Source organism: Gobius niger, assembly GCF_951799975.1.
Source record: "Gobius niger genome assembly, chromosome: 1".
NCBI lineage: Eukaryota > Metazoa > Chordata > Actinopteri > Gobiiformes > Gobiidae > Gobius > Gobius niger.
Genome location: NC_136852.1, coordinates 60029033 through 60043717, shown reverse-complemented (window position 1 = coordinate 60043717; position 14685 = coordinate 60029033). Strand labels below are relative to the sequence as shown.

The following is a 14685-nucleotide window of genomic DNA, read 5'->3' as shown; positions in this document are numbered from 1 at the left end:
TATCTGACCAAGCCTGGCTTGACATCTGGAGATGGGTCCCCGGTGCAGCGCCCGGTCACCCACTGCTCCTTACAGGTTGCCCCAGCGATAGGGCAGCTCGATTATAATTGAAATCCCAATGATTCAAATGATTATTTGTTGCCTTTAAAAAAATCTTTGTTTTATTTATTAATCAACAAAAAGTATGCAAAATAATTTCTTTCCTGGCCAGCCCTCACACCTGTTCAAGGAAACTGAACCGCACGGCCTGATGTCATCATCACTCAGCGCTGTTTGTTTATGTCGGACCAAAGCATTTGCCAGTAGCACTTGAAATGCGAAGGAAACAAAAACAATCATTCCAGCAGCAGTTTGCTTTGGGCTCCGTTGAGATCTGCTCCTGAAGAAGAGTTTCAGACTCTTCAGCAATGCACAACCAGCACCTGGGCAAAGGATATCGAGGCTTCTAAACTTTCTGTTTTCCTTTCAGAAAAAGGTGAGTACTTATCAGTAGCGTTATCTCAAGAGCTACGTATAAAAACTTTTCAAATGGTCAAGGTCAAGTTTATTTATAAAGCACATTTACAACAACTATCGCTGCCCAAAGTGCTGTACACAGGCAACATGAAATTTTAACAAAGTTAGAATACATCATTACATTACAAACAATAGCAATAACAAGAACCCCCAAAGAAAATCCGGCTCAGGTTGTGTTGAGGGCCCGTGTATTTAAAAACATTCAAAGAGCTGTTTTAACGCTCAAGGGGAGACTGTTCCAAAGTGTGGGCGTCGCAACAGCAAAAGCACCAAGTTTTCATCCGTGATCTCGGAACAACTAGCAACATTTGATCTGCCGACCTCGTTGTCCTCTTTGGGACATAAACAGACAGAAGCTCTGACAGGTAAGACGGGGCCATCCCATTTAAACACTTAAAAACCATCAATAGGATCTTAAACTGGATCCTGTAGCTCACTGGGAGCCAGTGCAAAGAGGCCAGAACAGGAGTTATATGCTCATATTTCCGTGAGCCAGTGAGCAAGCATGCTGCACGTTTTGGACCAGCTGCTGGCGATGGATGGATGCCATAAAGAGTTACAATAGTCCACCTGGCCCGGCCCGAGATAAGGGCATGGACTACACGCTCTAGATCAGCGTGTGGTAGGTAGGGCTTGACTTTACTGAGAAGTAACTGGTAAAAGCCTACTTTTACGACCGAACTGATCTGCTGATCCAACTTGAAGGAGCTGTCAATAATGAGCAGATGACGTATTGTTGTATTATCTGCGACAAATACATCTTTTTTTTTCTCGATTATGATATTTTTGTAATCGTTTAGTGTAATAATCGAAATCCTAATTGAATTTTGATGAATTGCACAGCCCTACCCAGCGGCATCAAACGACGGGTCAAATGCAGAGGACACATTTCCCTACAAGGATAATAAAGTACACCTTAACCACCTTAACCTTCAACATTTAAGTAATGTAACAAGCAGTATCAAAATACCAAATCAAACTAACAAAATGAAAGAGTAAAATACAGGGAGGGAGTAGAGGAAAAAAAGGCAAAATCCTTAAAACATTGGCATGCTAATCATATACACACACATCATTGGCTCTTGTTGATCCACTTGAGTCACCCAGCAGACGGGACACGCGATCACGTGTCAGAATAAAAGTCATCTCCTGACCCGCCAGCCTCTGCACTTTTTCTTGTATTAACTCACCATTGATTCATTGTCTACACACTAATTTCTTTTAGTGGAGGCCAAGGAAGATCAATGTATAACTTAAGAAGATTAGTGTTGAACAGGGGAAACAGTCCTCTTTAACATTTGCCATGTATTACCATCTATTGAAAACAGCTTTTAAAGTGATAAGGGCTATATTTGTTCAGGAATGTACGGCGCTCTGTTCTGTATGGCTGCCTGCTGGGGTCAGCCTTTCACTCGGTGGAGGAGTGGAGTGGTGGAAGTCTGTGGGAGTGACCTTTGGTGAAGCCAGTCTGAGTGTTCTGAGGTTCTATTGTTAAGGTCAAGTGGGAGACTCATATCAGCTGGATCCCACTGCTACAGACCCACACAAATAAGGCTAAAAGGGTCACAGAAGCTTGCACAGGCTACTACACGCCATGTTTTCTTTAATTTATTCAGAGTACTGTTATTCTTGGAAGTATACGGCATTGTGAGTTTATCTATTTCTGTTCAAAACATGAAACACTATCAAAAGTCATGATATAAAAACATAATATCAAACGCAGTGTTCATTATTCTTGAGTCTAATATTGTTGTTCATTTCAGTCAACAATTGGGAATCTTATATTTTGTTTGCAATGTTCTTCTGCACATTCTGCATATTATAACAACTGTTAATTCCCTTTGAACTTGCACTACCCTGTCCAAGCCTTGAAGGTCGAAGGAGGTTGAGCCCTCACAATCTCCACGCGAATGCTGATTCTTTATGTTAATTATTAAAAGAACATTCAGGTGCACGTACAGCTTTGTCAGACAGTGAAGAAAAGCAGGGTAGACCACAGTTCACAGTAGCTGTGTTGGCCTTTTAAAAAAGTTATTCAAGAAGACAACAGACTAAAATACTGACTTTTTAAAAGAATGGTCAATCAGAAATGACAGTGACATTTCAAAAGGCCAGACATCCTGAAAGGCACTTCCTCCATTAGACTGAGCCACTTCATGATATCAATGCCATCTAAGCCCTCTACTTGATGATGTTGTATATTTGTGTATGTTTTTCTGTGATTGGTCTCTGAGACCGCATCTGGTAGAAATATAAGATATAGAAAGAAGGAGAAACAGAGAAAGAGAGAGAGACGCTGATTCCCATTTTGTTTCAGTTTAAACCATAGATATTAAACCTTTGGAGATGTCACGTCTGGAGTCAAACAGGCATTTTTAAAGTAAAAATTTGGAAAAGCTGCTATACCGTCAAAATAATTGGGATGCTGGGATGGGATTACAGTTTTGATCAAATATGACCACAATGAAAGTTTGATTTATAAATTGCTTAGGCAAATCCCCTCGAGAATACCATTAACTAGTCAGCATTCAGCATGTTTGTGTCAGTTCTAGGGTTTTGCAATATATATATATTTTTTTTTCAATTACAAACAAAACAAAAGTAAGAAATAACAATCAGATAATTTAAAGCACGTCCACTCAGGCTCCACCCCTCTCAAAGTGTCACTCAGATACTGTGGCAGTTCCATTGCAGGGTACTGTATTTGTCAACAAAAGTGACATTATTTGTGAAGATAATACTTTTTGAAAATGACAAATAATTTAACAACCATGAATTCAATTATGATACATAATAATTTTTCCTATAATGGACCAGCCCTTGCCGGTGCCACGCAGCCAAGTCACATGGCTGCAATGTGCGGCTGCTCGTGGCTTAATAGGGGACATGCTGCTGCCACACATGCTTTAATTATCGCATCCTCTGACAGGCTCTTGTGTGACGCGCCTAATTCTCTGCACACATGGATTTTAATGAAGGCTTCACCCTGACAAAATAACTACTGAGAGACAAAAATCAATATAAGAGCGCACATGACTGAGACTGATAGTAAAACAGTGTACTAATGATCTATGGGTCTCCATCTGACTCCCCATTTTCCCTAATGTGCTCATTCTGACGACTGCTTTCCATTTTCATTTGTGCTTCAAAGGACACCGTGAGCAGAGGCCAACACAAACCTGGCTCTGTGGCGGAGGTTATGGACACTAACCTGATCACCACAGGTCCAGTTTCCAACAGACTCCTCACCTCTGTGCAATCAAAGGCACACATACTTGCATCAGCATAAAAACGGGTCAGGGGGTTAAGGCTACTGAAGGGTGGAAAAACAACCAAATATTGGGCATTTCCCTGACATAGAATTACAGTGTGTGGACAGTGAGCATACATGACAGCTACATCCTTTTAATGTACAAAAGGTTCATCCTAACAGAAACTTACATTAATAAATACCATGGTCCAATATTACGTAAAATTGAATCTTAAAACAATTTGGAGTCTGCTGCGTCTTCAGCAATGTTTTTTTGTTTTGGAATGTGGTTTATTCCAATCTTTCAAATGAACGCTCCTTGATACGCCTTACGATGTCATACACTGCCTGACCTACAAAACAGGTCGCCACCTGGATTTCACTAACTGTTATGAGCTGGAGCAGCTGCAGATGGTCAAGTCTAAGTTCAGCAACACTATGTGCCCTAAGAATGAGATCAACTGAACTGACTACCTGAACTGATCCTGTCCTCTGTCCTGTCCAGTCTCCTGTCACAGTTGTCACAGTAGTTGCTTGTTCCAAATGTGGATTTAGCATATTTTGTGGTCCCATTGTTCCTTGTCCTGTCTTCACTTTCATTGTTTTGTGACCTTGATTCTCTCTTGCTCCATCCCACGGGGCTCTCCTCCTCTGACTGCCCGAGAGATTCCCATGGGTCCCGACAAGGACCGAGTTTTTAAGATGCATTCTTAAGAAGGTCATTGCAATTTATGATGGCTTTTTCCAGAGCGCAGGGCACAGACTGAGGCAAGGCAAGTTTATTTGTATAATTCATACAAAAGATAGTTCAAAGCTTCACAGTTGCATAAAATTACAAGCAGATGACATTAATCCATAAAACATCAACATAAAAATGTATTAATTACAGTAAAAAGCAAGAGTGCAGACAAAATACTTTCAGTGTCATATGACCAGGTAAAAACGGTTTCAGCCTGGATTTGTGGGGTGTCTCATCCTCACGAAGACTGTTTTAGCTGCATGAAACTGGAATGCAGCCTCACCGTGTTTATTATTGACTCTGGGAACCACCAGGAGACCCCTCCCTGAAGTTCTCAGGGCCCGAGATGGTTTATATGACTCTAACATGTGATACTTTGGTGTTAAACCATGAAAATACTTTTACACAACCATTGTATTGGAATACAATGGTATTTAGGAAAGTATTTAAGACACACCACTGTGGGTCATGTGACCTGTGCCAGGAGATGACAGCTGGGTTGACTGTAGTTCAGCTTTAAGTTTGGGAGGACCTAGTGGCCAAAGTATCCGTTCCCCTTTAACTTTCAATATTTTGCCACGCTATGGACCATAAACATAAATATAATTAAATGACAGGTCTGGGATAAAGTTATTGAGAAGTATAAAGATGGGTTAGGTTATAAGAGATTTCCAAAGCTTTAAACATCTCTCAAAGTCGTACACTGCACAAATCTGGCCAAATCAAAATCATGTATGAATTTCATTTCACTTCACGATTCTGTGTCTCATAGTGTGTGTTTTTCACATACAATTTCAATTAAATATATTCATGTTTATGGTCCATAGCATGGCAAAATGTCAAAAAAGTTACAGTGGCTTGCTAAAGTAAACTAAAGTAGACTTTTGCAAGCCACTGTAGTCTACATGACATCTGGGTCTCTGTCACCTCTCCAGCACACTGGCAGCGATCCAGGGGCTTCCAAAGCCGGAGAGTGAGCGGCAGTCAGAGAGGTTCCCTCCCAAACTGGAGCAGTATCCGTGGGGCTTTGCTTCCCTAAGCATCCCGGTGTCCACTGGTGGTAGCCTGGCATCCACAATGATACCTCTCTGTATATTTTATGCACGGGGATATCAGTCTGGGCAAGGTGCTTGCTTTTGCCGCGGCTGCCAAACTCAAACAGATCAGTGCAATCAGAATCGTTTATTTGCGGTCACATGTTCTTCGTGAGCAGCGGCACTCTTGGGATGCAGAAGTCTTCTCAATAACAATCTACGAGTGGCGCAAGGGGGAGCCGAGAGCGTTTTTCTAATCGGCTGTAAACAACCAAAAACAAAACGACAGTAGGTGAGTTTTTGGATTTATAATCCTGTTCGAATATCAATACAGAACTGCTAATAATGCAGCTGATTGGTTAACTCCGCACCCTGTTTGCTCCCATCTGGAAATGTTGTTGATGCTGACTCTAACCAGACTCAATCGCTGGTACAGCGGCGAGTCTGGATTTTTGGTTTCTGGTAATGCGTAAAAGGCAAGCACTTGTGTCCACGCTGTCGTTGTCTTCTTTGTATCATTCGCAAAGACATAATAATAGTAATAATAATAATAATGCATCGGTTTTCTATAGCGTTTTTCTGGACACTCAAAGACGCTTTACATCGCATTATTCGTTCACGCCATACCCGGTGGTGGTAAGCTACTATTGTAGCCACAGCTGCCCTGGGGTAGACTGACGGAAGCGAGGCAACCAGTCTGCGCCATCGGCCCTCCGACCCCCACCAACCACTCACTCACTCACTACATTCGCTAGGCTTCCTGGTGTTACTAAACGGTCTCCCATCCAAGTACCGACCAGGCCCTTCCCTGCTTAGCTTCCAAGGTCTGACGGGATTGGGGCATCGCAAAGGCGGTATGACCACATACACATAATAATATTCCGCACATGTGTGGAAGGTGGCACTAACGTGTTTTGGTTTTGGTCTTGTGGGAATTCGCCCCGCCTTTGTGCAAAATTTGCTTTGGGTGAAGAACGGCCAAAAAAACGTTCCAATGTCCACTTTATTCTCCAACAAGATGCAAGGTCAGAGGCAGCGTTCGTGATAGCACGATAAGGCTTTCTTTTCAGGTGGACCGGAGCATGTTCGCTTTGCAGCACTGCAATGAGGAAGAAAATCTTGAAGATGCAAACATGAGACCAATTGTATTTTTCGCATTGGGAGCGACATCACAATCACAGTCGTTACCCATTAAGCTTTGCAGCACTTCCCATCACAGATGTAATTTTATAGCACACCATTCAAATGCGGAGAACTCTCAAATCGCGTCATTCAGAAGGAACTTTATATTTCTCTCACCTGTACTTAAGTTTAGTTTAGTTTTCTTCTTGAATTTATTGTTCTCGCATATCGTAATCCACCATATTGGGCAGACCATATGTGTTTCTCTGATTGGTTAATCCGCCTTTCAAACACACCCTTCTCCCGGTTTCCCAAATGTGGTTTAAATAATTTCCAAGAATCTAATTATAGAGGGGAATTAAATGTCCAATGTCTAAAAAGCTGCTTTGTTTGATATTTATGCCATTTATATTATGGAACAGCGATGCACATACAAAGAGAGTACATATAAAAAACATTGTTAAGCACTAGAAACTGCACTGGATCTACAATCAATACTGCAATGCATTTTCTTGATGCAATATGTACATTTCATTACTTCTTAATTTCAACAATTAATGGTTTATTTTTTTACCACACTTTAAGTGTGAAGTGCTTTCAAATCAATCAATTCTTAGGATCAAAAACAAATCAAACTTATGCTGGTCATTCCAACAGCATGGAGAGAAAAGTTTTGTGGTAGAGTAATTTAGCGTGCAAGTGCTGCTGTCAGAGCAAAGCGAGTATGACATTGGTATTCTGCAGAGACAGAGGGAGATGTTATCTGAACGATCACAAGGCTAAAGCTCTCACAGATGCGGAAATAGATCCCAGAACCAATTCCATTACTTTTCTGACAGTCATTTAAAGAGAGAATATTTATTTGGACTTCTAGGGTGGCAAATCCACACAGGGGTTGTCCACCCGTTTGATGAAAAAGATGTATGAGCTTCTGTCAGTATTTCATCCGGGCAAATTGACACACAGTAATACTTGTTAGTGGGTTAAATACAGGCATAACATTGCTGCTTTACCTACTCACATCTGTCGTCACCACTTTGATCATGTCCACTATTTCGTTCTGTGGGTCAGTGTGCGGTTCAGAATGCTGAATGGTGAACATTGGTCGTTAACTAATACACATACTAGATACTCACTGTTGTTTCTTCACAGTCCAGAGAAAGCTTCAGGTTAAACCTATTAAATATCTAGTGGTATAGCGAGAATAGATAATGATATTGGAAGAAAATCAAACCTCTATGGCCTTGGTTACATCAGGCGAAACAGATCCTGTTCTAAACGCCTCCCAGCTTTACCCCAAAGTCAGCAGCAGCACAGGTTCCCGCAAGCATCAATGAATCTTTCACAGTGAGGCTTGAAGCATGATCAGTGCAGCAGGAGTATGGTAAAGATGGTGAACTCACCGGTCAAAGAGTTTCATTGGCAACACTGAAGTTTTCTGTTTATTCTGAGTAGTGAGAAGAGCGAGGCATCTCTGCTGTAGCTGCCCACTCCTCTCACTCTTCCACCGACTCGCTGTCACAGCGACCGAGGAGAGAAATGCCTTATTTACTGCAGTCAGAACCAATGTGTTCAAGAACATGCTACAATCAAAACAGCATGTGAGTTTTGACTGTGACTGAGAAACTATAGAAAAGTATTTTTTTATGATTCAATATTATATTATTTAGAAATGGGTTTGTATGTAAATCAAAACAGCTGCAACTTGCCATGAATAAAATCTTCTAAAAAAACAAAAGATAATTAAAATTCAGAACTTCATTAATTGTTCCGATTAAGTATTGTGTCCAGTCAAGCACTTCTGGCCTATTCCTTCATTTGATGTAAAACAAAACGCCAAATGCCAGAAACAATCAGCCATTTACGATTTGAGAGAAAGTGGGTTTAGCCTGCAGCTCCAGTCTCACAACAATTGGATTAAGTAAAACTCCTGATATTACATTTCTGTGCCAATTTAATCACCGCGGTACAAGGGAAAAGAGAGGGGCTTTAAAGACTACACAGACTTATTGGAAAAACCATATCTTACTGGACTACTTTTGTGCCTCTTCAGCAGACTCGACGAAGGCAACAACATCAGAAACCAGCGGTGTTCATCACCCACGCTGAAAATAATTTGTGAGGCAGAAGTGTGTGTGAAAGTCCATTGTGATGTCAGGGATATCAAGAAGAAAGTCAAATCCAGGACTAACGTAATCCCACGAAAGCCTGTATTATTTGCATACTTGACCTAAATACTTACTAACATTGGAACATGGAAAAGTTTCATCTAATTTATCAGTAGGAGCAACACAACTCACCACGCATTATCCACACATTAACATCTGCCTTCACCATCACTGCTGTGAGATACTGTATATGAGGGCGACTTTAATTTCAAGTTAAAGGAAGGACCTATGAATCAGCACAGGTCCCTACCCAATAAAATTAATATTGAATTCTCTATAAAAGTGCGACAATGAAGTCACCCTGTACCATTTTTTAATGCAGGAACGGAAGCACTCAATAAATCCTAATGCCACGACTGTATAACTTATCTTAATGGTCAATAGATTCAGGGTGTGCCGTCAATAAGAGAAAACATATGGGATTTCTTTTGCCTTACTGCCTGGTAATTTATGCAGCAAACATTTAAACACTTATTGTATGGCTTTTTCTTTCCTACACTCAAGATCTCAATTTCGGGTTTATCTCGGGCAGCAGCACAGTGGTCCTCATTTATCAAACTTTTGCACGGCAAAGCGTATGCCAAAAGGGCACATGGTACAAGTATCGATATCGCAAAGCAATATAGTGTAAGTATTGGTATCAAATAAAATGTAACGGTACTCGGCCCTATTCTTGGACAGACCGATTTTTTTTTGCAGCCTGCATACACATGCTTCTTTATCTTCTTCTAATGTTTGATGCAATGGTTAGTATGCGCAATCTGCAACTATTAAAACAAACAAAATCATCATCCCGCCTTTCTTACTGCTATACTTTTCAGGTAACAGCTGATCATCGCGCAGAGCAAAACCTCCAGCATTCTCTTAGGAATCTGAAGCTGTGCCGGGCCATAATGACAAGAGATCCCGTTCATGTGTTTTGACTTGGCTTGACTTTCCAGTGACTGCAAGAAGACAAGCCAACCGCTGATCCGTCAAATAAACAACACTTTTGCAAACTGTCCATGTCACAAAAGTACAACCTGGCACCGTAGCAGCCTGAGAGGTCAGTTTGAGAAAACACAGGCTCAAGCCGCTCTACAGCCGCTGTCAAATAGGGTTGGGCGCTAAGGGGTAAACGATAATACTCCGCAGTAAGGTCTCCAACTCAGATGTGAACTATCTATCAGCACTGAAAACCGACTATTGTTCATTATAATGCAGACTTTATCATTTCAAATACATGATAAAAGCATTGAAGATTAATCCAAATGCTATGATGTTACTGAAATGAATTTAAACATACTCCCTTAGTTATGCATTTTGCAAAATTGCCACAGCTCCAGTAAAATGAGCTGTGGTCTATGCTCTGTAATACTATTAGGTCTAAACCTTTCCCTGTCAAAGAGATACTTTATTCTGCTTCTGACTCACCGTAAAGCTCTCTGCTGCTGGAAAAGTGATGGCTTTTATTTTCTGGGGACAACATGAAACTTTTAAAAAATAGTCATGGGTGGTTTGAAAAGTGGCTAATAGTGTTAAAGTTGACAACACTTTGACCAGCTGCTTTCGCTCTCTGCCAGCTGTCAACTTTGCTTTCGTCCTGCCCCCACTGCATGCACCTTATTGTTTTAACCAGTACCGTACAAGAACAATTCTATACATGGAAAATATCTTTACTGGTACACCAGTATGGTCAAAATATCGTAGTCTACGTATCACTGGCTTTTTTTTCTTTTTTACTTTAGAGCACTACAATTTTGTTTTATATTTTGTTCTGTATTGTGAGCCCAGGGGCACATTTTATTATAAAGCAGGTGTAACACGGGTGGGAAATATGCTATATTTCCTTTAATATCATTCCTTTACATTACCTGCCCTGTCCCTACGTTTAGTCTCGCGAGCGTAGCGTCACCCGCTCACGTGACTCGTTGCAGCCTATCGCGCTCTATATTATCCAGCGTTCCAATATGGCTGACAGGTGCGGTGGCTAAGCCTCGGGGGAGTTCGAAGCCGGTATGTTTTAAAGTTCTCGGTTACCCGCAGATCGCTATGACAACTGTCCAACATTTTACAACTAATTGCTAACTTATAGGTGCCGACCATCAGGGCTGATTCGTGACGAGAGAGTGTGTCGATGTTATGATATTACGCGGAGTTGGTGAGTGAATTTGTTGCTACTGGTAGCTACTAGCCGCCTCTATGTATTTCTTATGGGCGGGTTAGCAGGGTTAGCATTGGGCTTTAAACTCCGTTTTCCTCCATGTCTCTGAATTGATTTAAGTCATATTTATGTCGAGTCTTTATTTTATGTATGTACACCTGGAGTCTAAGTGCTGTGGCTGTTTAGGGTCATCTGAACTTTTTACGCTATGTTAAAGACAATGAATGAACACTGCCGCTGGTGCGCAGTCCGCTGGTGCGCACCGGTACTTACACCTGTCATAATGACATTTGTGTTGCTTATTTTTGTATAGCCTTGTGTATATATAAAATATGGTTGATTGTATTTAGTATTGCTAATGCAAGCAGTAGTAATTGTTTATTGAAGTTAAATAGATAGATAATGATTATTTTTAATGTGCGCACAATGATCGAACTCAGGGTCCTGTGTTTTACGCAGGCCAGGTCCCTAAGTCTTGGATGGCGAGCTGTAGATAGGCCTCGAGCCCGAGCCCAACGATCTCCACCTCTCAAGGATCTCCACCTGCTCTGGTCGGGCCGGTAGGCGGCTTATAGCCACAACCCCTTGCCTCGCACCTCACTACTCTGCGGCCTTTGCATTTCCCCATATACACTATCACCATAAACCGAACTCTCACTACGAACTGTCATACTTCAATCTCCAATCCGTGGCCGTATGATCGGTGCATTTGAACTGTGCATTCGAAATGTGCATTTGAACTGTCCCACATGAACTTTCATTGCCTTTGATGTTCATGTTTTGTTTTTGTCCATTTGAATGGCCATTCTTGTCCATGTGTTTTTGTCCCAAGTGTCTGTTTGTTTCTATGTTCACTGTAAATAATAACACAACATTTATACGCAAAGATCAGTTTCCGTCCTATCTCTCCGAGAGCCGTACTCTAGACTTCTGATTAGCCCAACAGAAAGAAATATTTTAGCTTAAGTACCTGTTACACAGGTCAGAAAGCATTGCCAATTTTATTCTGAGATTAGAAATACTAGCCTGGCTATGGCCAGACAAAACATCACAAGTAACAGTGCCTCTCGAAAGTACTAAAACACCTTGAACTTTTGCATATTTTGCCATGTTTACAACCATAAACATTTTTTTTTACTGAACGTTCACACACAAGTAACAGACAACTGTGAAGTGAAAGCAAAATGATACATGATTCTGTTATTTTTCAAAAAATATAAAAGTGAAAAGTGGGGCTTGCATAAGTATTCATACAGCATTTTTTGTGCATTAAATTACCTTTATAACATTCCTAATGACTGCAGAATGTTCACACCTTGCCCTAACCATTAAATAGAGGCCACCTGTGCGTAATCTACCCTCAGTATAATCACAGCTGTTCTTTTAGGCCCTCAGAGCTATGGTCGGAGTGTATTGGTCACTAAACAACATCATGAAGGTCAAGGAGCTCACCAGAGAGGTCAGGGAAAAAGTTGTGGAGAAGTTTAAAGCAGTGTTGAGTTATTCAAAGATTTCCCAAGATTTGAACATCTCACGGAGCACTGTTCAATCCATCATTCAGAAATGGAAAGAGTATAGCACCACTGCGAACTTACCAAGACACGCCCGTCCACTCAAAATATGTGGACGAACAAGGGGAACACTGGTAAGAAATGCAACTAATGGCTCGGTTCCACCTACTCTACTCTACCCTGCACTACTTTGCCTGCATTTGAAATGTTTCCACCAGCCCACTTTACAGTTAACTGGTACTTTTTTTAGTACCTGCTTGGCCCTGGTACTAACCAGGCCAAGCAGGTACTGTTTCCAATAGATACAGTCAAAAGCAAAGCCATATCCATGGATACACCCTGGTAACCATGGATACAGTATCAGGTTCTACAGAATAGTGGAAACACAACCAGGCCAAGTAGAGTAGGACCAAACCAAGTAGAGTAGAGAAGGGTAGGGCTGGTGGAAACGAGCCATAAGTGCCCCAAGATAACTCTGGAGGAGCTGCAAAGTACTGCTGCTGAGCTGGGGGAATCTACATGGGACAACTATAAGTCGTACTCTACACAAATCTGGCCTTCATGGACGAGTGGCAAGAAGAAAGTCATTATTGAAAGGAAGCCATAAGAAATCCCGTTTGAAGTTTGCTAGAACTAAGTCATATGGAGGACACAGCTCCATGTGGACGAAGAAGCTTTGGGCAGATGATTGAAATTGAACTTTTTGGCCCAAATGCAAAACGTTGTGTATGGCGCAAACCTAACACTGCTCATCATCCTGAGTGCACCATCCCCAGTGGGGATATGGTGGGGGGAGCATCATGCTGTGAAGCTGCTTTTCCTCAGCGGGGACTTGGAAGATCATAAGAATAGTTGGGAAGATGGATGGAGCCAAATACAGGGACATTTTGGAGGAAAACCTGCTGAGTCAGAAAGAGAACTGAGGCTGGGGCGGAGATTCACCTTCCAGCAGGACAATGACCCTAAACACAAAGCTAAGTCTGCAATGGAATGGTTTAAAAAATAAAAAAAAATAAAAAAACATATTAATGTGTTAGAATGGCCCAGTCAAAGTCCTAACCTAAATCCTATTGAAAATCTGTGGAAAGACCAGAAAACTGCTGTTCACAAATGCTCTCCTTCTAATGTGACAGAGCTTGAGTTGTTTTGTAAAGAGGAATTGTCTAAAATGTCATTCTCTCAATGTGCAAATCTTGTAGAGTCAGACCCCAAAAGACTCGCTGCTGTTATTGCAGCAAAAGGGGGTTCCACAAAGTGTTAATTCATGCTGTATAAATACTTATGCATGCCCCACTGTTCGGTTTTCTATTTTTTGAAAAATGACAGAATCATGTATCATTTTGCTTTTACTTCACAGTTGTCTGTGTGTGAACGTTCAGTAAAAAAATTGAAATAAAATCTTTATGTTTATGGTTGTAAACATGACAAAATGTGATAAAGTACAAGGTGCATTAATACTTTCGAGAGGTACTGTATATTTAGTCTGGGGACCATCAATTCATTTTCTCATAGGAGAGGTGTGGTTTACGTTTATTGGGCGCTATGAATGTCTATCATATGGCTGCACGTAGCCATAGCCAATCATATGAATTGTATCCGACGTATGACATACCCGCTGTAAACTTTCGAGCGAAACTATTTGGAACACGGTTGAAACGGTTTCTCTTCACCATCTACACATCGGACTTCACACACAACACGGACAGCTGTCATCTGCAGAAGTTCTCCGACGACTCCCCCATTGTGGGCTGTATGTCTGAGGGGAACGAACTGGAGTACCGGTCTGTGATCATAGACTTTGTGGACAGGTGTGAGCGCAACCACCTGTGCTTGAACACCAGTAAGACGATGGTGATCAATTTCAGAAGGAAGACACTACCGCACACACTGCTGAACATCCAGGGGGAGGACATTGAGGAGGTGGACAGCTTCAAGTACCTGGCTGTTAACCTTAACAATAAACTGGACTGGTCCCACAACACCAACACATGTGCAAGAAGGGTCAAAGTCGCCTTCATCATCTGAGGAGACTGAGGTTCTTCGGAGACTGAGGTTCTGCTCAGGACTTTTTATGACTCTGTGGTAGCCTCTGCCCTCCACTACGCTGCCGTGTGCTGGGCCCTGGGCAGCACAGAGCGGGACAAGAACAGACAGAACAAGCTGGTCAGGAGGGCCAGCTCCGTCCTGGGCTGCCCCCTTGAC

General features: G+C 41.7%; 1 protein-coding gene across 1 annotated transcript in view; it reads right to left on the bottom strand.

Annotated features, from left to right (window-relative positions):
• gpat2 (glycerol-3-phosphate acyltransferase 2, mitochondrial) overlaps positions 1–5548 on the bottom strand; it is a gene marked incomplete at its 5' end in the record, with an annotated part of 42255 nt that extends 36707 nt beyond the window's left edge. Inside the window, one exon of the mRNA XM_079572481.1 lies at positions 5433–5548. Within this exon, the coding sequence (XP_079428607.1) occupies positions 5433–5548 (116 nt within the window). The remainder of the gene's footprint in view (positions 1–5432) is intronic.
• Positions 5549–14685: the final 9137 nt, after the last annotated feature.